The 23815-nt window shown below is 33.6% G+C and overlaps 1 protein-coding gene across 5 annotated transcripts in view; it reads right to left on the reverse strand.

Annotated features, from left to right (window-relative positions):
- The window catches only part of LOC136040527 (long-chain fatty acid transport protein 4-like), a 139691-nt gene that overhangs the window by 38440 nt on the left and 77436 nt on the right, over nt 1-23815 (reverse strand). For 3 of the 5 annotated variants that reach the window (XM_065724706.1, XM_065724709.1, XM_065724710.1), the window contains 3 exons: nt 20625-20865; nt 5501-5702; nt 2162-2354 (listed from right to left, as the gene is read on the reverse strand). In XM_065724706.1, the coding sequence (XP_065580778.1) occupies nt 2162-2354; nt 5501-5702; nt 20625-20865 (636 nt within the window). Of the gene's footprint in view, nt 1-2161; nt 2355-5500; nt 5703-12826; nt 13026-13668; nt 13868-20624; nt 20866-23815 lie in introns of all 5 variants that reach the window. The other 2 variants (XM_065724707.1, XM_065724708.1) reach the window with 2 other exon arrangements.

A 23815-nucleotide genomic window follows, 5' to 3' on the forward strand; every position in this document is an offset into this window, starting at 1 on the left:
CATAGCCCGGAATTGTGGTACTGCCCCGTTCCGAACATCTTGCAAATTCAAAGGAATTCTCACTTGCAGGCTGTCTTTCAAAAAGAGATCCAAAACTCACAGATCTGCGTAGGTTACCCCGCGCTTGATCGCAAAGTAAAGTCGTTTTTCCAATTCTATATAGGAAATAATTTAGGTGGCGGTTACAAATCATATAAGTAAAGAGACGGGTAATATTTTTTACTATCCTTGGTACTTCAAAATGTTTTAGAATTTTCTAGAAATAGTACCTGATGCTACCAAAAACTGAATAACTGGATATGGTGGTCTTGTTGATTAAAAACTGAATTTCTGATCTTTTTCTAACTTTACAAAATACAAAAATTTCCGATTTTTTAAAACTTTACAAGATACATAAATTTATACAGGCTTCCATGTAACCAATTTAAGCAAGTACAATTCAGTTTCACTGTCCTTGGTACTTCAGAATGTTCCGAGCCCGGTTATGACAAATTTCCTATATGTGGCACCTGATATTACCAAAAAGTAAATAACCGAATATGGTGATGTTGCTGATTAAAAACTGAATTCCCGATTTTTCCTAACTCTGCAAGACAATCTACACAAGATTGTGCAGGCTTCCATTTAACCAATTCAAAAAAGTACAATTTAGCTTCACTGTCCTTGGTACTTATCATACTCCTATACTTATGAAAAATGCTCTGAGCCCGCTTATGCAAACTTCCTAGATTTGGTTCTCATACTATCAAAAACTGAATAGCTGAATATGGTGGTCTTGTTAATTTAAAATTGAATTCCCGATTTTTCCTAATTTTTAAGCTATATTCGGACGTGTTATTTTCCATTTAACCATTACAATCAATCAGATTTCACTGTCCTTAGTACTAAAAATGTTCTGAGCCCAGTTGTTACATATTTATGACCAGTAAGTTTAATATTACGATTTTATTCATTTATGACAAAAACGTACCAGATTCCTTGTGTTTTTATTTGATGCATCTTCTTTTAGATATGAAAAAAACATTAAATCAATCATTATTTGCCAATGAGTTTTACGAAATATCCCAATAATACAACAAAAGATAAAAAAATATAGGCAAATCAAAATTTTTGTTATCTCTCTCTTAATTCCTTAAATAATCAAAGCAAAATTACAAAAACTCACTAATGTTTGCATTTCCTTCTGTGGCAACATAGAATTCAGCGAAATATTTTTAGAATTCAGAAGCATGGTTGAAAATATTGATAAAAAGAAGAAATAACTAAAAACAATGATAAACAGAGAAAACAAAAATCAAAATAATGATAAAAAGAAGAAAAACATACATAACGATAACTAGAAGAAAAAAACTGGTGAAGAAAAGAAGAAAAATTACATTATCTTATTGTCACTCTTATTTCTTCAAGCAATCAAATCAACCAGAAATTAATCAAAAGTTAATAATGCTAATGTCCACGCTTCCTTCTCTGGTGCCGAAGAATTTAGCGAATGTTTTACACTCAATCTTTTGAAGAATTGTTCTCGTCTTTGTGGCAGCAAGTCATTGCCATAAATAGTAGAGAAATAAAAGATTTTTGACTTTTTGGAGAATTTGGACATAGTTTTATCAAGCTCAATTAATTTTAAAATAAAAATAAAAAATAAAAATCCGGGTAAATCATACTTTCTTGTTATTTTTCTATTAATAATTGAATTAATTAGAAAGGTAATTATAAAGAAGTCACTAATGTTTGCATTTCCCTTCTTTGGCAATATATTCAGCAAAATATTTTTAGAATTCAGCAACCTAGTTGAAAATAGTGATAAAAAGAAGAAAAAAACTGATAATAATTGTAAAAAGAAAAAACTGAAAATATTGATAAAAAGAAAAAAAAAAAAATTATGATAAAAAGAAGAAAAAACTGAAAATAATGATAAAAAGAAGAAAAAAACTGAAAATAATGATAAAAAGAAAAACCGAAAACAGTGATAAAAGGTTGAAAAGCTGAAAATAGCGATAAGAAGAAGAAAAAATTGAAAATATGACATAAAACGTTTTTCAAGCTAAAATAGCTTTAAAATAAAATTAAAAATAATTCGGGCAAATCAAATTGTTTTCTTATTTCTCTCTTAATAATCTAAATAATTATATTAATTAGAAAGTTAATCATAAAAACTCACTAATGTTTGCGTTTCCTTCTGTGGCACCATAAAACTCAGCAATATGCTTTACACCGAATCGTTTCACGAACTGTTCCCAAATTTGTGGTCTCAGGCCATTACCATACATAAGGCGGACCTTATGCTTCCGTTCTTCGGGTCTTTCAGGAGAAGATAGCAAGTAACGACAGGTTTCTCCAATATATTGTGCCACCTATTTTATAAATCAATTTTTATAATAATTAAATAATTTATAATAATTTAATACTCGATTAAATTATAACAATTTTTATAATAATTTAATACATGATAAAACAATACTTTCTTCTTTCTTACTGAAGGAAACTGTGCCAGAGTAGCAATGCTGTTGGTAAACTATTTAATGATATTACTTCACATATGGAAAATTAAAAGAGATGAGAGAGAAGGAGAGAGAGATAGAGATACCAAGAGAGAGAGAGAGATAGAGATACCAAGAGAGAGAGAGAGAGAGAGAGAGAGAGAGAGAGAGAGAGAGAGAGAGAGAGAGAGAGAACGAAAAAACGATTAACACTTCCTGATGATGTAAGTGTCATTAAAACAAAATATCTGTATCTCCGAAACAAAACGCATGAATTAAAATAGTTTTTCTAAAATTTTCGAGAAAGTAGGTATCGATTTTTAGTTTTTGGTCGTTTATTCGGATCGCTCGTCTAAGCTTTACAAGTTATGGCAAGATCGCCCAATCAATGTTAAACAATTTGGTCAAACAAACTAAAAACGTTGATAATAGACAAAATGGTACCTCCTCTTTTTAAGCATTAAAAATAAGTATGGTATAAAGCAATATATTCTCATGTATCGATTGACATTCACAATATTGCTAAATATGTCCTTTTTTATTCATTTTTGTCCTTGTTTAAACTACAGTAGTAACTATCATGTCTCATATGAAGATAAAACTTGTATCAATTACAACGGAAGTTATAATAAATACTTACTTTTTGCTGGGAATGCGTTTCCTTATCAAATGACAAGTGTAGACCGTGATCGTACCAACATTGATAAATAAATGCAGAGGGGGTGCTTGGGTATTAGTATGGCAATTTATAAGAGATACTTAAGCTTTTAAAACTGAATCTTTGAAGTGGGTGGAGTCAAATCAGACGGGTATCCAATGGTGACTAAGTAAAGCAATCTAAGAGTAAAAAGTTCCTAAGCATGAGGATCCAGACACGGTGCCAACTCAAGGGCGTCAAACCATTATTAGAAGCAAAATATTGAATATGGAAGATGCCCAAATTGTGGTAAAGTCGTGTCTTCAAAGCCCTCCAGATAAGTCGCCCTTTTTACTCGCCTTTTTACTTTTTCTGGCGGCTCCAGTCTTCCTTTGTGCTAGATAAGGCGCAAAAGATAAATCTGAGGTATTTGAAGCTGCTTTTACTTAAAATAAATGTAAAATCCGGTGAAAGATGCCCAAATTGTGGGCATTTGTGCCCACATTGTGATGCCAAATTGTGGGTGCCCGTGCCTTTTTACTCTTTCTGGCGGCTCCAGTCTTCCTTTGTGCGTTTTAAGCCTCAAAAGACAAATCTGAGGTATTTGAAGCTGCTTTTACTTTACTTTACTTTTTACTTTGTTTTGCTTTTTACTTTTACTTTAAAGAAATGTAAAATCCGGTGAAAGAAAAACCGTTTTCACCCAGCTAACTTTCCCTGAAAAATTCATAGTTAATACAGGGCCTTAATTTATGAATGATTCAAGTCCTTACAAATATTTTGCAAGGCTATTAATAACTCAGAAGAAAATGTTTCAAAGAGAAAGAATTGGTTTAGTTCCAACTTGTTAGAATCAGGCCTAGGTACAAGTTTTAGTCTTCAACGTCAATGAAAATCAATAAAAGAAAACAAAAATAAAAAAGAAATAATGAAACAATTGCAAAACGAGCATCAAAAACTACAAAGCAAGCAAAGCATAAAAGCAGAAAAAAGGTAAAATACATATATACATACGTATATATATATATATATATATATATATATATATATATATATATATATATATATATATATATATGCCATTTTCCCTCTATTGAGGCTTCTGAAAAGCAAGTTATTCGGAAATATCCTTGCCTGTCGCACATCGATATGCTTTCACGGTTTCAGACATGACCAGTGCATTTTGTCTCAATACAAAAAAATAAATAAATCGATTTTCTGTGTAGTAGAAGTTTTATTCAGAAATGATGGGACTAGAGAAAGATTAATGGAGTTTTTAAACAAGGGACACTGGTCTTTTTACGCAAGGATACGTTTCGTGACGTGACAAACCAATGATAATCAGTGAAAGTGATTCTTCCACGATATACAACATGAGAATCACGAACTAAAAAAAGACAAAAAAAAAACAAACAAAAAAAAACATGAAAAACCTATTAGTTACCAGAAAATAAGGAAAGTTAAGTTGACTTCGTAAATACCTCGTGATCAGGGCCGTATCCAGGGGGGTGCCTGGTTGGACTCCCTTCCCGGATATTTTTGTCCGACTAGTAGAAACGCAACAAAAATGCAAGAAAACAAATTTCTTTTATGATTTATAAGGATTACCCCCCCCCCCCACATGAACAAAATTACCCCAGAACAAGAATCCCGGATAAAACCCTGCTGGTGGTCATATAAGATTAAAGGCTTAATACACCTTAGATTAGATATCACAGACAACATTAAATACCAAATGACTGTACCCCAAACATTAGCCAATGAAAAGCAAAATATATATAAACACGTAAAACGTAAAAGACCAACATGCAGATTCGAGTGCTTCCATTTACATTGTATTTTTTATGAGAATTATTTTATAAAAGCAACATTTAATGACCTTTTACTTAGAAACTGTAGTCAACATATTTTCAACATAAATTAATTTCCGGAGGTTTTGAAACAGCAAAAAAAAAAATACACTAAAAAAAACACGGAGGTTTTGAAAAAAAAATACACTACAATAGAAAAAAAGTTGCTCAGATATATTCTTGAAGCCCAACAATCCAATGAAGAAGCTTTGACTAAAAAGAAATAGAGAGATTACTTTCCTATAGTACCATAGCAAAAAGAGTTCTTCAATTTCATTGACTTACGTCTGTGACGTATTTTCGTAAGCCAGTCACATTATTTCCCAAGCGTATATAAGAGAATGGAAGGAAGTTAACCTCGCCTATTTTAAACCTTATTGGTTCTCCTGTAATCTTATTGATATTTTAAGCCAGTAAAAAGAAACATTTTTATAGTCGCAAGATTTTTCTACAGATAGTCCCTCTGTTTCTCTGTGCTTTGACAATTTACGGGAGACCAGCCACCTTGAGACATGCCATCGGAGGTTGCTTACCGTACATTCGTATTTTATACATTCAATCCAAAACTGTGAAGCAGAAAACTTCTTTCTAAGTACAGCAGTGTTGCCAAACAGCAAAACTTGTCCGATTCCTACCATCCCCCCGGCTGTGTGATATAATGGTAGAGGATTATATATTATTTCGTCATTGCTGGAATTAGTCATCCAATGAACAGCACCACAGAAAAAAGTGTATCTAAAATGACGAATACTTATTTCTTTACATTTTCTTACTTTAAAGACTCCTTCGACAAATTTTGGGTTACACCACAATTAATTGCTATTTGATGCCACATTTATGTATGTGACATCAGAGTGATCACTTAAACGATTGGCGAAAAATGACGTTATTCAGGTTTTGACCCTAAGCTTTTCCGAGTTTTAGAAAATTTTTTTTGTCGACGGACCAGTGTTGTGAAATTAAGAATTAAGTAAATCTAAATTTAAAAATATTCGATGAAAATATACTTAAATAAGATCAACAAATGCTTGTCGAAAAAAATATTTCACTATACTGAATTGGTATTCCAATATGTAAATGCCAGAAACTTCATATAATTTATTGTCTTCTTTATTTTACGTACTTCAAATGAAGCACGTAAATATACAGTATATAGAATATAACCACCCTGGCACACGACAAGCTTGTATATATCTGAGTATCTAATTACGCATTAGATTAATCATTGCGTTATTTTCTAGTTTTTAGTCACAAGGTGTCAAATCAGAAATTTAAATTGAATTAAGAAATTCTGGTACATCCATTTCATAATATTTGTTTTCTTCTGGGACTCGTTGTGATTCTCACTGTTGCTTCTCTTGTAACCGCAGATTTTGTTTACGATCCGATTTGATCATCCCTGTCATTTTTCTTCATACCGCAGATTTTTTTTTTGTCCATTATTTTCATCTGGGATTCGTTGTAATGGTTGTTGTCGCATACCTTCTAGCCGCAGATCATGTTTGCGCTTGAATTTTGTACATCATTACCTAAAACTTTTTTATATACCTTTTGTTTTGGGTGTTCTGATTCATTCAAATAATGTGTAATCTGGCATAACGTAATAGATACAAAAAAACTTCTGTTTTAGTTTCTCCAAGTCGTCATATTTTTGCTTTAATTGCGCTGTTACCTAATCCAATAACAACTACGAATGTTCCGATGCCTAAGCCCTCTGAAATATCTAACTTACGTTTTGGCGCAATCTTCGTTTTATTCTTTAGTTTCAAGTTATGGGGTACTAAATAAGATATTTCAGTTGAATTAAGAAATTCTGACGTGAATACAATTCCTCCTTCCTGTTTATTATTTACAGACGCTAAAATAACTAGTTCCTTATTCCATTGTAATTTCTGAAGTAACTGAAATACTCAATATGATTATCGTGTTTTCTTGGTTTTAAGGTCACATTTTTGTTGGCAATTCAAAGTGATTTTTGTAATTTCTTGTTTCATGCCTTTTTCTTCAGCTGTTCGGATTCATTTTTCATCTTTTGAAACTTTGAATGCGTCATCGATACTAAAAACGGTACACTAATGGAAACTTGATTTTAATTTTAAATTTAATTCAAAATCTTGATTTAAGATCAAGTTGCCAACAATCCACGGCTAATGTGAAAAAAGCCAAGACTGGAGAGAGAAGCACAGCTGGCATAAGGCCTTTTCAGAAATGTATAAAAATGATGTCATTTTCGCTTGTTGATAGATTGTCTATCATCCATCCAAGATACTAAGATAAATAGCTATAGAACTTTAGGGATGATCGAGATTTTTGGGTTGACTCATGACAGACAATGTCGACTCGGCCTGTATACATACAATAATAGGATGATCATCCTTGTATAATAGGATGATTATCGTGTTTTCTTTAGCTTTAAGTCACATACTCGTTGGCAATTCAATGTGATTTGTAATGTTATTTTTGCTGTTTCTTGTTCCATACCGTTTTCTTCAGCAGTTCGGAGCCATTTGCCATCTTTTGTAATTTTGTATGCATCATGGATACTAAAAACAGTACGACATCTCTGAAAAATTATGTAATTTTACTCTTTTATTGCATATAAATATGACATAACACACATGATTTTTCATATGAATTCAATTCTTCGTTCCTGCTTATCCTTCACGTAATCAAAACAACTTCATTCCATTCTAGGGTGGTTAAGACATTCTGGCGTGAATTCATTTTCTTTTTCAAGTGTATCTTTGCAGACGCTAAAATAGCACTTCTTTCTAGGGAATCAGCTTTCTAAAATCAGCAATTTCGATTCAACAAAGTCATCAGGGAGTTAATTCAATTCCTCCTTCCTGTTTATCCTTCACAGACTCACGTAAGCTAAACTAACACATTCCTTCATTCCAATATAATTTTGTACTATCTTCTAACCGCATATGATTTATTTTCCAAGATTAAGGCTCTAAATGACTTTTCTCAAACTCAGGACTAATCTAGATCGCTTTTTTAGGCCAGAAAATACTAGGAAGCTCATTTTCAAAATATATGGACCCGTTTCGAAGAAAAAAATAAATTATAAATACATACATACATACATACATATAAAAACATTTGATAGTTTAAAGAGAGCACGCTTAGAAGATGAGGGTGTAACTGATTCAGGGCAGCAATGTTCCCTTAAAAATTGCTTAACAAATGTTATACGTTATATTATTACACAACATATTATATGTTTGTAACTCATGCACTATTCATTACAGTGAAAACAATCGTTTTAGGGGAAGGCATTAGCAACAAGGTCAAACAGAATCAAACTCGGTGTAACAACATAAAACAAATGTCCCAAAGGTTCTTCCAACCCTGCACACGGACAAGATCGAATTTTTGTGTGATGCTTTTGAAGTTAAAAGGCTGTGCATTATGACACTACAACTAAGACCTGAGGCATCCAAGGACGTACTTACTGTTCGTTCTTTGTATGGTCCCAAAATATTAGAACGTTTAAAATGAAGATTAAATGACAACAGTAACTTAATATATAAAATATAAAGGATTAGTTTGAACAGAGTTAACCGCCCAATGTAAAGAAAAACTGACAGGTTTGTTGTTTATACCATCGAATATCTCAGACAGATATCACTGTACAAAACAGACGCCTTATTTATCAGTATAGACTTGCCCACTTAAAGAAAATCTAAATATTCATTAGGGTCGGTAACACAGACCCTGTCCAGTTACAAACAACCCTTCCATTTATTTCGCCTGATATAAAACGCGATTCTAAACACTGTTACAATTCTGTGAACATAACAGGGATTACAGCTTTCACAAAGGACACCAGCATATTTTGCACACTTTTAAGAATCAGATAACTCCTTTCAGACAAATAGAATTTTCTTTGTGAAAACACTGTTCAATAAAAATTCAATCTGTTAGTATTGTCAATGATCTCAAAAATTATGCAGCTTAAGGGCGAAACGTAGTACTGAAAGCCCCAAAAGCTAAAGCATTACCCAAATTTTGACAACTCTGACGTCAAACAAGAAGAAAAAAAAGCTCGCCAAACTGAAGCTTACGTCTCTCTTCGTTTTCTTGCTTACAACAGAACAATTTTGAACATTTTACCAGGAAAAAGTTTTCTTCCACGATATATCTTTTAAAAGTAAATTTACCCAAGGTCAAAGCCATTAAATACATCAAATCCTAAGATTTAAAAAGACCCAGCAGGCAATCATTTACCAGTTGTCAGATGGTAAAATGTTAAAAATACAACTTTGGAAATTCGTTTAAAGTTAAACCGTTCTTCAAAATCTTTGTTTTTGCTTCTTTTATAATGAACTTGAGATTTGTGTTCATTTTAGGATAATTTTATACAGTGGCACCAATTCACAGACTTTTTCTTTTCTGAGGAGGGACAAAATGAATTTTTAAAAATATAGAAAGGAGACGATCTTTTTTCAATTTTCTCCACTGAAAATACTAAAAAGGGTGTTTTTCAATCGACATACCAAACAAGCGTATTTTTCTGTCTAGGAAGAGGTGCGGAAATGCTCCCCTGCCACACCACCATTTGGTGTCACTGACGTTATAACCAGTCATACATTTTGAAGTCATTTTGAATATATTTGAATACATTTTGAATACATTTTTGAACCCATTTGAATACATTTGAATACATTTTGAATACATTTGAATCATTTGAATAAATTTTGAAGTCATACATTTGAAAGTCATACATTTTTTGAAAGAATATAAAAGGACAATCGGCTATATTAATTCAAATAGCATTGTTTACAAGCAGTGGCGGATATTTTATTATCTTATGTTTTTGCTCGATAGTTTCGTAAATGATAACTGCTCAAAAGTAAACTGCACTCAAACCAGAGATCAGAGCTTGTACACATTCAGGGTGATAGATGACAACAGAACAAACCTTTCAACTTTTTAAAGTTATGAACGGCCCCAACGGCGTCAATAAAGTTAATAAACTACTACTACTATTAACAAATCAATGAAGCACAAAGCAACCTGAGGCCAACACAGCTACATACGCTCCTCCTCCGTACCAATCCATCCAAAGCCTCCCTCTTTACACCATTCAAAGAAGTTTACATTCCCGTTAAATCTTTCCTTGCGACATCCTCCCACCCCATTCAGGAACAAAGTGCTTCTCGTTTGGCCCTAAGCAGTTGGCCGCCAAGGACAATCTTTGACAATCTGTCTTCCTTCATCCGCAAACCATATCCTCGCCATCTCATCTCCATGGGAAGCTGGATTGGCCCACAGTTTTCATACAGCTTACTACTGGAGTATCCCAAAACAACCCGAAGGCAATTTCTCTCGAAAACATCTAGCAGATCCTCCTCCGTTTATCGAAGCGCTCAAGCTTCAGAATCATACTAAACCACTGATATCACTGTAGTTTCAATATTCTAACTTAGTTCACAGATATTATTTTCCTATTCTTCCATACTTTTTTTCAATTGCTAAGACACCCAAGACCTTGGCTATTCTACTTTTAACATCTTCAGCGCACTACTTAAAGTGAATAAAGCCTTCCCAAAAGTTAAAAAACCGTTTTCCTCACATGACTTTGTTGACTGTTGGAAACAAGTTGAGCTTTATTTTAATTTTTCAAGAAAGTAAAGTTTAGTCAATAGCAGAAGTAGAACTTAATGTAGAGCCTCATGCAATACTCTACTAATGCAGAATACTGAAGCTGAGCGATCACTCATTTCTCTCGTTAGAAAATAATTTAAAATATTTGCTAAAATAAACAATAAAAATGTAAAATCCTTGTTTGAACGGGATAAATTTCATTGTATGAAACTTTGTGGAAGGGTTTTACAACTTTAATGATACCGTGGGAGTCCTAAATTATTCAAAAATTCAGTCATAGAACAGCAAAGTTCTGCCAATCAGTCATTCCTATCAACCTTGGGATGAGCCTATTTGGAGGTAAGATTAAGGAATCAAGGATCAGTTTCTGTGCCTCTCTCCCAAAAAAATTTTGTCTCGGGCAGCTTATGAAGATTGCAACTGAAGTTCTGAAGATCAAAGTTTGCTTATATACTATAATGCATTGCACCAAAACAACACGGTTTAATGCTGATACCAATGATTTGAAATTTATGAAGTTAAATTCGTCGACCAAAACTTTTTGACATAAGATTAATTATATTCATTTTTTAGAAAGTTCGAAATTTCGACTGTGAAATTTATTTTCCTTTCTTATGATATTTTCTCGATTACAAAAAACTTCCATCCATAACTTGGAAGGTCTATTATTGTTTCTCGAATACGGAGCATCAACTTAATGTAGTCATTTCTGCAGAACTTAATCCCCCCCCCTCTGTAAGATCAAATACATCAAAAGCAAAAACTTCTGTAGGATTCAGAAAGAATGGAAAATTTTCCAGGAAAAACAAAAGCATTTCTCAAACCTCTTCCCTCCAAGGCCGTATCCAGGGGGGGAACGGGTTTGAACCCCCTCCCGAAATTCTGGTCTAACTTACAAAAAAGTAGCAAAATGCAGTTAAAGTAATTTTTGATGTGTTTTGTAAAGATTATTTGAAGCCCCTTCCCAAACGAAAATCCCGGATACAACTTTACTCTCCCCCCTCATACTTAAAAAGTCATAACGTTTGATAAGTCATACAGTATAGTTGGATGATGAGAATCCCTCTCCTCTTACGTGCAGGTAGTGAGGGTAAAACTGTAAAATGCAGAGCACTATCTAGCATTTTCATTCGGAAGGGAAATCCTCGAAATAGAAAAGGCCGTTTCATATAGGCATTTACAAAAAGGAGGGTATTCCAGTGTACATTTTTTTCCTTTTAAGGCAGTGGGGGGGGGGGCTAAACACTGAGTGTGACCATGAGGTTGATAAAATGGCTTTGGATTGTTTGCCAATAGATTTCCAGTAAGTCAATATTCTTGTGAAAATCTAGTCGAGGGACACAACCAAATTGCATGATTTAATCTTAACATAATATTAATGAAAATCATCGTCCTTGTCACCAGTGGCTTTGGAGTCTATTGCAAGGAGGAGGGAGTGCCCCTCTAGCTTTGTGACCCATTCAAAATTTGAAAAATAACTGTTTTCAATTTTTCAAATGGCTTTTTTGAATTTTCGTAAAAAACAAATTGAAAAAAAAAACAAATTTCCCCACATAAATTTGGAAAAATACATTTCGCCCCACCCCTTCATTTTCGTGAATTGAAGCCTTTGCTTATCACGCACACAACACTAAATGTGGATCCTGTCACTGAGTCGCAAATAAATTCAATGTAAACCAAGAAAACGGGAGACATAAAAACAAAATATGCACACGCTTTCTCTAGATTAACCCAGCACATAACGCACAGCCTTGAAACCATTGAAGCCAAATCGGTTTAATTTCTACCAATTGACCTAGTAAGCTAAAATCACGAGGGGTTGCCATCTTTCAAAAATCGCGTACACCCGGTGACGCGTACCTACCACGTGTGACGGAAGTCGGCACTCGTGGTACAAGACGGTTTGGCTTGTCCAAAGTAAGCCATGCGTGGATCGAAGAGCATACAAGTGGTTAAACTTGAGATAATCAGAGATACCAGATAACAGATAAACATAGAGATGGCAAAACCGTGGTTTATTCCAAATATTTGGGACATGGCCGTATCTGGAAGGTGGGTAGGGGTACCAGGTGTGACCCCCTCCCAACCCAAAAAAATACATTAAAAAACTTGATACTTTTTGTAGTCTTTTGTATGCCCCCCCCCCGAAAAAAATCCTGTATTTGCCCAAGGTTTTGGTAGAGTTTACTAGACCAATTAGCGAAAATTATCCGATTCAGCATCAATACTTGAAACAGAAGTCTCACCGTGCACTGGTGTTTAGCACAGTCTGACCAGAAGTTGGAAACAGAAAACTTTTTTCGTAATACAACTTTTAGTCCAAAGAAGATCATCCCTGCACCTAAAATGCCACCAGCAGTGTGATACAGAGGTAGAGGCACGTAGGCTACGTCTGAGGAATTCATTCCGATGGCAAAATAGCCTCCAGTGGCAGCAAAGAGGTATCTATCAGATAAACACAAAGTTGAATATCTATGTTATTTTATTCAACCTTACATAATTCAAAACCTTCTTCATACTTGTGGGAAGGGGGCCACAGATAGGATTTCCCCAAGAAAAATAAAACATCACGACACAAAAATGTATTTTTCGCCTTTTTATTATCCTACCCCGTCCCTCTCCCTCAAGGGTGCACTTATGTTATATAACACGTTATAAAATAGTAATAATATCTATAATAATAGTTATAACTATTTCATACAAAACTATGTTATAAAATAGCTAAAAAAAATATGATTTGATACAAACAAGCATAAATCTACCAAACCCCCGTTTTATTCAAACAAGTAAACACTGGTTGCCATAATTTTTTCAAACTTACAAAAAAATAACACCTTTATTTGGGCATTACTCCTATTCAATTTATAACAACGGTACAATTCTGTTAAATTAGCATCATGCCAAACTGTATTATGTTGTGACCACTCAGTGTAACCTTCTTAATAGTTTAAACCATATTGCGTACAATCAAATTTACTAGAAGGCTTTTTCACGCAAAAACAGATAGGCATCTAAAATAAAACTACTGACATCACAAAACACACAAAGCGCTAAAATAGATGCCACTGCCTATCTCTAAACATCTTACCGTACAGTTATACTTTATACAGTCGGCCCAAAAACTAGTAACTGAGAATTTTCTTCTAATGACCACAATGGGGCCAAATAATATCATCCCAGAGCCAAGAACACCCCCAGCAGAATGGTAGAGGGGTAAGGGTGTATATAAAACGTCATCACTTGTCATACCGGTGAGACTGAACATTCCATAGCACATGAATAAGTATCTAAGTAAATAATTTAATTATTTAAAATTTAGGTATTTCAATAGTTTAAATAATTATTATTAAATTATTTAATAATTATTAGTTATTTAATGATTTAATAATTAACAATTTTATATTGAGCATCTTAATAATTTAATAATTATTATTAAATTATTTAATAATTAATAATAATTAACAATTTAATATTAAGTATCTAATTAAATAAAATTATTCAAAAAGTTAAAATAAAAAGCTTATAGGATAAATATAGAAGAATATACTGAAGTAGATACCATAGCAATGAAGTCTATGTCTTGACATTTCACGCGTCGAATCAGGGGAAATCAGTTGTGAATGTAAAACCCACAAGTAGATAAATCACACGATAAAATACTCTATGCCAGTGGTTCTCAATTTGCAGTACGCGTACCCCTTGGGGATAAACAAATTTTTTTAGGGGTACACGGCCGGCCACAAAAAAAGCCCTTTAACTCTAGGACTGGCAATTTTATTTATATTTTAGCTATAATTTACTTAGTACCGGTAACTGAGAAGGGGTAACTAAAACGTTTTGTAGGTAAAAAGAGATACAGTGTCTAAATAAGTTTGAGAACCACACTTCTCACTAACGGCCATCACAAAGTGCGCAACAAGATTCTCCAATCAATAAATCATCAATATTCAATAAATCAATAAATATATAACATACATACGTTTATATACATTGAAATATTTAATATAAATAAAAAGAAAATAAATCTTACTATTTGAAACTACGGAAAACAAAGTTCCTAGTAGTATTCCCCCCTCCCCAAAGGATCTTCCTGGCGCGACGCCAGGAAAGGCATATTGCTTGAGTTCCAAGCCATTGTTAAAATAAATAAAAAATTAAGGGAAGACCGACTTAACGATTTCCTAAGCTATTCCTCTTATACTTCCAATATTTAACCTTGCTTATTTAAATTTAAAAAATTATCCATCTATCCTTTTTGACGGAACTTGATTTATTTAAGGAAAAAAAATTAAATTAATATTGAGACGTATAGAAACTAAGGCTACTAAAAAGAGAAAGTAATTTTGTTTCGCAAATAAAACATTATTTTACTTCAATGTTTTTAAATTAAATGAATAAATAAAACATTAAAGGCTCACATAAGGTATTTTGGTCATATATTATAGGACCAAAATAAATAATATATATATTATATATATATTATTTATACTAAATAATATTATTATTTATAATAATAATAATATTATAATAATAATAATATATATTATTTATACTATTTATACTATTATTTATACTAAATAATATAAATATACTATTTATAAAAAACTAGCGAAAGCTATTTTGAGACGCGTAGGTGAAATTCCTGCTCAACATCTTCTTATAAGTTCCCAGTAAAATAGTTCATGTGAAGTCACTAACGGCACATTAACATGTGCAGTCTTTTGGAGTCTGTGCAAACATTAAAATATAAAGGCAGTCTTTATTATATGAGTATATATCCCCTGTGCTGAAATTAAATAATTTCTGAGACCACACAGGCCAATCATGACAAAACGAAAACAAAAAATAAAACAGTTAAGAAGAGAGAAACGAGGATAATACAAGCCAGTGAAAGACGTAGACTACAATGTGAATATTTCTATCAAGACTTCCGCTTGGCCGTCCTCAGTGCACGATAATAAACTAAAACAATTACTGATAAAAATTCAATGATAATATAAAAAATCAAACCTTAAAACAAACACAAAAACAAAAATAAGAGGACCCTCTTAAAGTAAGGTGAAAGGGTAACTCAATAGAAATACAATTCTGAAAGGCCATTCGATTTTTCAGTTTATGCAGAGCATTTTCTAAAGCCAATCGCTTCCCAGGTAAATACCATCACAGATTCGCTTAGGTTGCAAAATATGATTTTGTTGATTTATAAAAAACCAGCGATTGGGGGAGAGGTTGTTCAAACACAGGTCTTTGATCGATAAAGCTATGGAGCTACGCCAAAAGCCTGAGACTTTTGATTCCGCCTTGACTCAACACGTCTATGACAATCCACACCATTTCATTGTATTTGACAACACCTCCATTGTTGCCCCAGTTAAAGGTCTCATACAAGTTTTCAGGGAGGCAGTTGAGATAAAAAAAAAGAAGAATATCCACCGAAAGGTAGCCCTCAATAGAGACACTGGAGAAACGTATTTAAGCCCCATTAATAATGAACTAATCAATTCTGATTGTTTGTATATAAAACCGTTGATTTTTGAATTTAAAAAAGGGAATAGTTGTGGCCAATTGTAGAAAAAAGCCAAGACAGATTGTCCAATTAAGTGGGCAGCCAGTCAAAGTCAATTTTACCCCTTTGATTGCCGTTGTTACTGTCTCCCATTTATGCTACACCTCTCCGTGCATGCGTGTCCCTTCACAATACCGAACTAGAGTCGTACCTGTTGGAGGTTCTCCCTGGGGAACACACGCAGGTTGACTACGGGTTGACTTACTTGAAAATTTTCCTCTCATGCATGTCACTCCACAATGCTGAACTAGAGTCAACCCTCTCATGCTAATTCACGGTTCGAGAGCATTTAAAAATACTCTGCACAAAATGAAAAATTGGATTGCCATTCAGAATAATATTTTTATTCGGTTACCCTTTCACCATGACTTTGAGAGGGTCTTCTTATTTTAGTTTTGTATTTGTTTACAAGTTTTTATTTTTTATATTATCTTTGGATTTTTATCAGTAATTTTTTATTTTATTATCGTGCACTGAGGACGGTCAAGCGGAGGTCTTGACCAAAATATTTGCTTTATAGTCTACTATTTTCATTGGCTGGTATTATCCTCGTTTCAGTCTTCCTTACTTTTTTTTGTGCACTTAAATTATTTGAAAGGATTACTAGAGAGAAAAAGTTTATTAGTTAGTATATTATTTTAGTATATTTAGCATACTGGTATAACATTTTAATATATTATTAAGTATGTTAATTTTTATATTAAATAGTTAAGTTGCAACATTATATTTTATCATTTGAAACTGTTTATATTAAATCATGGACATTTTCGCAGATTTGGTATTATCATAATATCTTGGTAAATATGGTCAGTTTGGTGTGAGTGTAACTGAACCATAAGCAACTGAACTCCTGTATCTGAACCACCGTGTAATTGAACCCCTGTATGACCGAACCCCCGTTTAAGTGAACCACCAGGCAACTCAACCCCATTTAACTAAACCCTCGTGCAACTAAACCTCCGTGCAACTTAACCCTATTTAACTCAACCCCCATGAAACTGAACCCCCGTGCCATTGAACCACCGTGCAACTGAACCACTGAACTCAGTTTTTCAGTATTCTAAAAATACGAGGCAATTTCATTGGGTAAAACACAAGCTAGAATTTTTAAATATTGAACCTTGTTGGAATTGAATAAAAAACAAGTTTTTTCAGCTGAAAGTAAGGAGCAGTATTAAAACTAAAAATGAACGGAAATTATTGCGTATTTGAGGGGGTTCATCCCTTCGTCAATACCTTGCTCTTTACGCTAAAGTACGTATTTTGTTCCAATTCCCTAAGAATGACTCCAGGATCGCAAAGGCGGTTTAATTAGAATATATAGCTCTTTTGAAAGTAATAAAAAAAATTAGCGTAAAGAGCGAGGTACTGTCGAGGGGGCGAACCCCTCACATTACGCAATAATTTCTGTTCATTTTGAGGTTTAATGTTGCTCCTTACTTTCAGTTAAAAAACTTGTTGTTTTTTATTTAATTTCTGATCGTTTTAAAACGTCTGTATACTTCCCGATAAACGATATTATACGTAAGTAATGGGCTGAGTTCATAACTTGCAATCCTCCCCCGGGGACTACGGGGGTTAAGTCATCCTCAAATACATAGTTATTTTATTTTTCGTGTATGCTGAACAAAATGACTATCTTAAAAGTTTGGTCGGGTGACTTTGGGAAAAAATGAGCGTGGGAGGGGGCCTAGTTATCCTCCAATTTTTGGTCACATAAAAGGAAAACTAGAACTTCTAATTTCCGTTCGAATGAGCTCTATCCCGATATTCTAGGACCACTGGGTTGATAAGATCATCCATGGAAAAAGAAACAAAAAAGAAACAAACAACAAAAAAACAAATAAACACGCATTCGTTATCTTACTTCAGGCAAAAAAAGCAACAAAATTCCTCATTTTTGCAGATAGGCTTGAAACTTCTACAGTAAGGTTCTTTGATGCGCTCAATCTGATGGTTTGATTTTCATTAAGATTTTATTACTTTTAAGGGGTGTTTCCCCTTTTTTTCTAAAATTAGGCTAATGTTCTCGTAATCATTGATAGGTAAGTATAAACTTGATGGAACTTATATATTCGAAATTAGCATAAAAATCATATTCTTTTGATGTATCTATTTGTGTCAAAATTCCGTTTTTTAGAGGTTCGGTTGCTATTGAGCCCGGGTCAGTCCTTACTTACAGTTCGTATCCACGAACTGTTTGATTCTTTTTTTCTTTAAGTCATGATATGAGCGCCTGTCAAGAAAATTCATAAAAAAAAGCTTTGCTTTATTTTTGTAAAAAAGGAATTTTTGTAAAATTTATTTATTTTTGTAAAATTTTTGAAAAAAAAGGAAGATCCGATCCATTAAAGCTAATTTATATCTTTTTTTTTCAGATAAATCAAACCTTTCTGGACGTAAAGTAATAAACATTTGTGTTCAAAATGTTTGACCTTTCTGAATCTAGAGAACGAATTTTGATTAGATGTCTATGAGGAGCTTGCAGCTAAAAAGGATATGTGAGGAGGACTCGTTGCATTCCAACCTTTTTTTTTAACTTTCCTTCAACATGCCCTGAAAGTTTAAACTTCATATCCTCAGGTCTACACGTACGGAACATTTTTCGTGTGGGATTTTTCTGAAGGGGGGGGGGGGGGAGAGTTTCTGGAAGATTTTGCAGGAGAAGAACATTTTTGCACGGGGGGGGGGGGGGTACTCACACATAAATTCCTCTTTTCCAGTTTTCTTGGCACTTCTCAACTAAACTAAAAAATAACAGAACTCGAATTTACAAAACCGTAATTCCCACGAGGGGATATTTTCTAGGGGAAGGTTTTTTATGGAAGAGGAAGAGGAGTTATGGTAAACACCTAAACCCGTAGGCAGTGACAGGGCGAAGGCAACCCCCCATTAACAGACATAAAAAGCAGAAATATATCTGGCTTTAAGATTTTGCGACGTCCAATTTTCTTTGTTTTTGTGACACCAAAACAGAGCTCTTTTATTAATTATCTTGACAGTAATTGTCTTGACAGTAATTATCTTGTAATTATCTTGACAGTAATTATTAATTATCTTGACAGTATCATGATTTTAAAAATCAAACACTTCCAACAAGGTTAAGCATGTAATGATTCGAACTTGTGTTTTACCCAACGTAAGAACGGTGGTTAAATTGCAACAGAGTTTGCAAAAGTGGTTCAATTGCACGGGGGTTCAGTTATACGAGAGTTTAGTTAAATGGGGTTCAGTTGCAAGAGGGTTCAATTACACGGTGGTTCAGTTGCACGGTAGTTCAACTGCACGGCGGCTCAGTTGCACGGTGGTACAGTGGCACGGTGGTTCAGTTACAGTGGTTTAGTTGCTTGGGCTTCAGTTACACTTTAGTTCAGCTACAATGGAGCTGGACACTTTAAAATAGCGCTGACGCAACCAGTGAAAAAAAATTCACCTAAAAGCTAAATAGTTTCGCTATGTCTGATTTGTCAAAAGTTTCAGAGATGATTTTGCACATAAATATCTGCATATTAGTATTCACCTAAATGACAGGTATGCACACAAATAAATATCTTACTACTGCGGTAAGACCCAAAATGACTTCACAGAGCCTTTAAGTTAGTTGTCTCGCATGACAAATAATTATAGTTTGACAATGCTGCTCTCACAGGATTGCCTGTTCTTAGGCATTAAAAATTTTAAAGCTTTGTATTCAGTGGAAATACATTTTTATGATATTGTAAACTTTCCTACCAACAATTGTTGTATTCTTTATTTTTTCTGTTTACTTATTCTTAATGACATACCTTAAACTCTCTGAGAATAAATATTGAGTTATTAGATTAAGAAAAATTATAGAGAAAAACAACTCTGACAAAGAGAAAAAACAGCTTAGATTGAATAAACATAAAATATATAAATTTTCAAACTCGTTTTCAAATTGGACTAAAAAGTCTAAAAGTTTTTTTTTTCGAGAATCTATGAATATAAGTGAAAAGGAGGAGCGCCAAACGAATCGGATTTTGCATGAAACTTACATCAAAATGATCTGAGCTGTAAACCCACAAATGAAAAAAGCCATTGAATTTGAGAAAACGAGTAATAAAAATCTAGTTATGTAGATCCCGATCCACTTGGAAAACGAGATAACTTCTATTTTATTTTCATTTATTATTTTCGACTTTTTAGTTTTCTGATTTATTATCATGAAATTGTATTTACTCCTTATGCAAACATTTACACTCTTCATATTTCTAATTACTGTACCCTCTCGGTTGCTAGTAAGACAAGTTTGATTTTGAATCCATTTTGAATTTCTTAACGATAATTTTTATCTAAGATTCGAACTCAAATAACTACGGCGACGTGCAATTGTTTTTACCGCTTCAATATTAAATCTTTCAATAATGAAAAGCAAACAAAATCAAAAAATTTTGTGATGTGAGAAAAATGATAAAATAATAAAAACATCAACAAATTGAACGGCAAAATTTGGTTACCTCGAATGGCGGATAACTGCAGCCTTTGGCAATCCTGTTGTTCCTGAAGTATAAATGTAAAGCATTTTGTCTGAATAATTCGCCCTCTGAGGTCCAGATAAAGGTGAAGTAGGGCTTGTTTCTAAAGCAGCGTCCAGGTTCTTTCCTCCAGACACATTGCTAGGCATATTTGAATCTTTTCCAAGACAGCTGACAAACAAAGGTAAACTTTCGTCCAGACGATCTTTAACACTGGCGTAGGCTGTAAAAAGCAAATTATTTTTTTTAATTGAGATTTGCCTCCTTCCATAGATAGACTTAGCGTTTGTTTTTTTTTTTTTTTTTATGTCCAGACTACCACATATTACACCAATTTTCGGTCGATTCCTTAAGGTTTCATCCAAATGTCTGTGCTAATTTCTTTAAGATATCAAATCGGGTTTGTTCACAAAGCGATTCAGCTCAAATTAGTTTTGTATGGAAATCTACATAGTTACTCATAATAATTTTGAAACTTCATCATTTCAGATTTTTCGATATTATAGGCACTCTTCTTACAAAAAAAATTGAAAATACAGTTTTTTTATTTATTACAATTTTTTATACTTAGTTTCATTTACTTTTCATAATTTATAATTGGTCACAATATATTCATTTATCTACAGGGGGTATACAATAAAGACCTCTGGGTCTTTATAGTCTGTCAAAGAAGATTCAGAGTGACATTATCTTTTTAAGATAGGTTTAAATAAAATGGAAATAAAGTTATTAGTTGAAATGATGGCTGATAGTTTGTCAGAGGACCAAAGAAGAACGTTTATTCGGGGAGAAAAGACAAAGCTGGTCTATGTTTTTGTCCTAAGCGTGGAGGTTCGAATGAAAGTGTATATCACTTGATGTGTGAATGTGAAGAAAGGGAAGATTGAAATTTTTTGTAGGGAAGATTTTGATTTTGAGTGATTGGTGAGACTGCGTGCGGATGAATGTTTTATAACTGTAAGAAATTTGGCACGATTCCTCCGTCCTGCAATGGATCATAGAGCTAGATTTTTAGAAAATTATCTGAGACTTTTAGTAAATTCTGTTAAATGTTACTTGTTTCATATATTTTGCCATGGCCTATGGGCTTTAAGCGCAAATAAATTCCACTGTATTCTACAATCCTCTTAGGTTATAGTAGAAGGGATGTTTAGAGCTTTTCCCCCATGAATCTTGCACGTGAAATCATTGAGCAACTTCGTTATATGTTTCTTTATTAAAGTAAAGAAATATAATTAAAGACAAAATAAGTACAAACAATCCAAGCTGCAAAAATCCTTGCGCCCTTGCAGCAAAAATCTTGGCAAATTTTTATGCTTCATATTCTTCGCAAAAACCTGTACCTCTACAGAAAACCCATTTCTAGAAAATATACTTATTTGTCTTTGTAAAACCAGCTAACAAGTACGGCTCACATGGTGGAGCATCAGAAGCCAAATCCAAAGAGTTTTGGAAACTTTTGAGAGTACAGAATGACGCTATCATCGAAATAAAACACCAACACCATCTAACATTTGACGATGTTGTCCTTTTTTAGTCAACTCAATTACATACCTCTCTTTTGGCACAATAAAATGTAGACGAAGATAAAAAAAAAAAAAAGTATTTTGTAAGAGTCAATTTGCCTTTAACTTTTTTCTTATTCTAGCTTGTTTTACCTGATAGCTGAGGGATCGATTTGAGATATCCAGGAACAGTTTTATTGAAAAGGGAGGGAGGAGGCAACTTAAAAAGCGATTTTTCCCGATCTTCAAAAGAATGTACCGACGGCTTCTTGTCTTTATCACACTTGGCGTCCAATAGGTTTCGCTACAAGTCTCACAAAAGACATATTATTAGATAAAAGACTTAAATCCATCTTTTTTGGACGAGGGGGTCCAAATTCCCACACCCTCATTTGGTTACTGTTTTTACAGTCACATAGTATAGAATGATTGCGTTTCTTCTTTAAGAGAGGCTAATTGTTCAGACTAGGAAACAACCATCTTTTTTTTTCTTTTTTTCCACTTGAATACTGGCAAACAATATTTAAAATGTCTTTTTCTACCTTCAAAAAAACCAGTTTTTTGTTTTTAAATGTTACTCTTTGATCCTAAATAGTACGATTCTTCTGAGACATAAACAAATACAAAAAAACAAAACGAGATAAAATAAAAGCTTTTTTCACAATTTTTCCTCATTGCATAATATCTTTAGCTAAAAAAAGAAGAATACCACTTAACAAAAATACAGTCCCTGTGGAAGAATTCACCCGAACTTTGCCAAATCCTCTTAGAGGAAACTGGCCCATGATCGGCACGGCCTATGTTCAGCCAAAGCAAATGATCTCAACTTTAAAACAAATGGAGACTTATGATGGATTCTTATGAGAGTTCCGCATGATGGCAGTATGGGTTTTTAAAATGGATGTCCTTAATTAAGACTTTTAACAAAAGATATTAGATTAGACTGTGTTTATTGTGAGTAAATCCTGAATTTCGTTCAAGTACTTTCGTATCAAATACTTGATAGGGTGTAAACTCAGGTTGCATTCTCTTATTATCTACCTGTCTTTTCGCATCTTCCGACACGAGCCATCTTCATTAGTCAGCCGTTAGCATTATCCATCCCGCAAGATAGCAAATTCCCACGATCGGCCGCAATATCCGGGGTAGGGATGGCATGCCAAACCAAGACGTCCGAACGTGGGCCATCCTTATAAACGATGAATATATAGCAAATAATAAGTTTTCAGGTAAGCTCAGAGCCCAAGACTTTATTAGTTCTTGCGTTATTTAACCATGTCAGACCGCTAGGCAAACTAAAAGTCTATTTCTTACATATAAATTCCATTAACGACAAAATGGTTAGAAGTAAAACACAGGAGACAAAAAGGGAGGCTGGGATCCAGAAGTTATGAAACTGCAGTTTTTTTTTGTTTTACTCACTAAGAAGTCAATCAGATCCTTTGCAAGTGATCCTCTGCAACCTGTCCCTAGAGGAACACTGCAAAATTACTCTAAAAAATGTTTATCAGCTGAATATTCCTTCACAAAGTTTGACTCCTCCTTTAACAGTGTACATTTAGACTCCACCTTTAACATACTGAAGCAGCAAAAGTTCCATCTCCGAATGAGGAGCAAAAGGTAAGCAGATGATTCCTTAGAAGAGATCGTCGTCATGAACCCCTTCCC

The sequence above is a fragment of the Artemia franciscana genome, chromosome 21 (genome assembly GCF_032884065.1).
Source record: "Artemia franciscana chromosome 21, ASM3288406v1, whole genome shotgun sequence".
Classification (NCBI taxonomy): Eukaryota; Metazoa; Arthropoda; class Branchiopoda; order Anostraca; family Artemiidae; genus Artemia; species Artemia franciscana.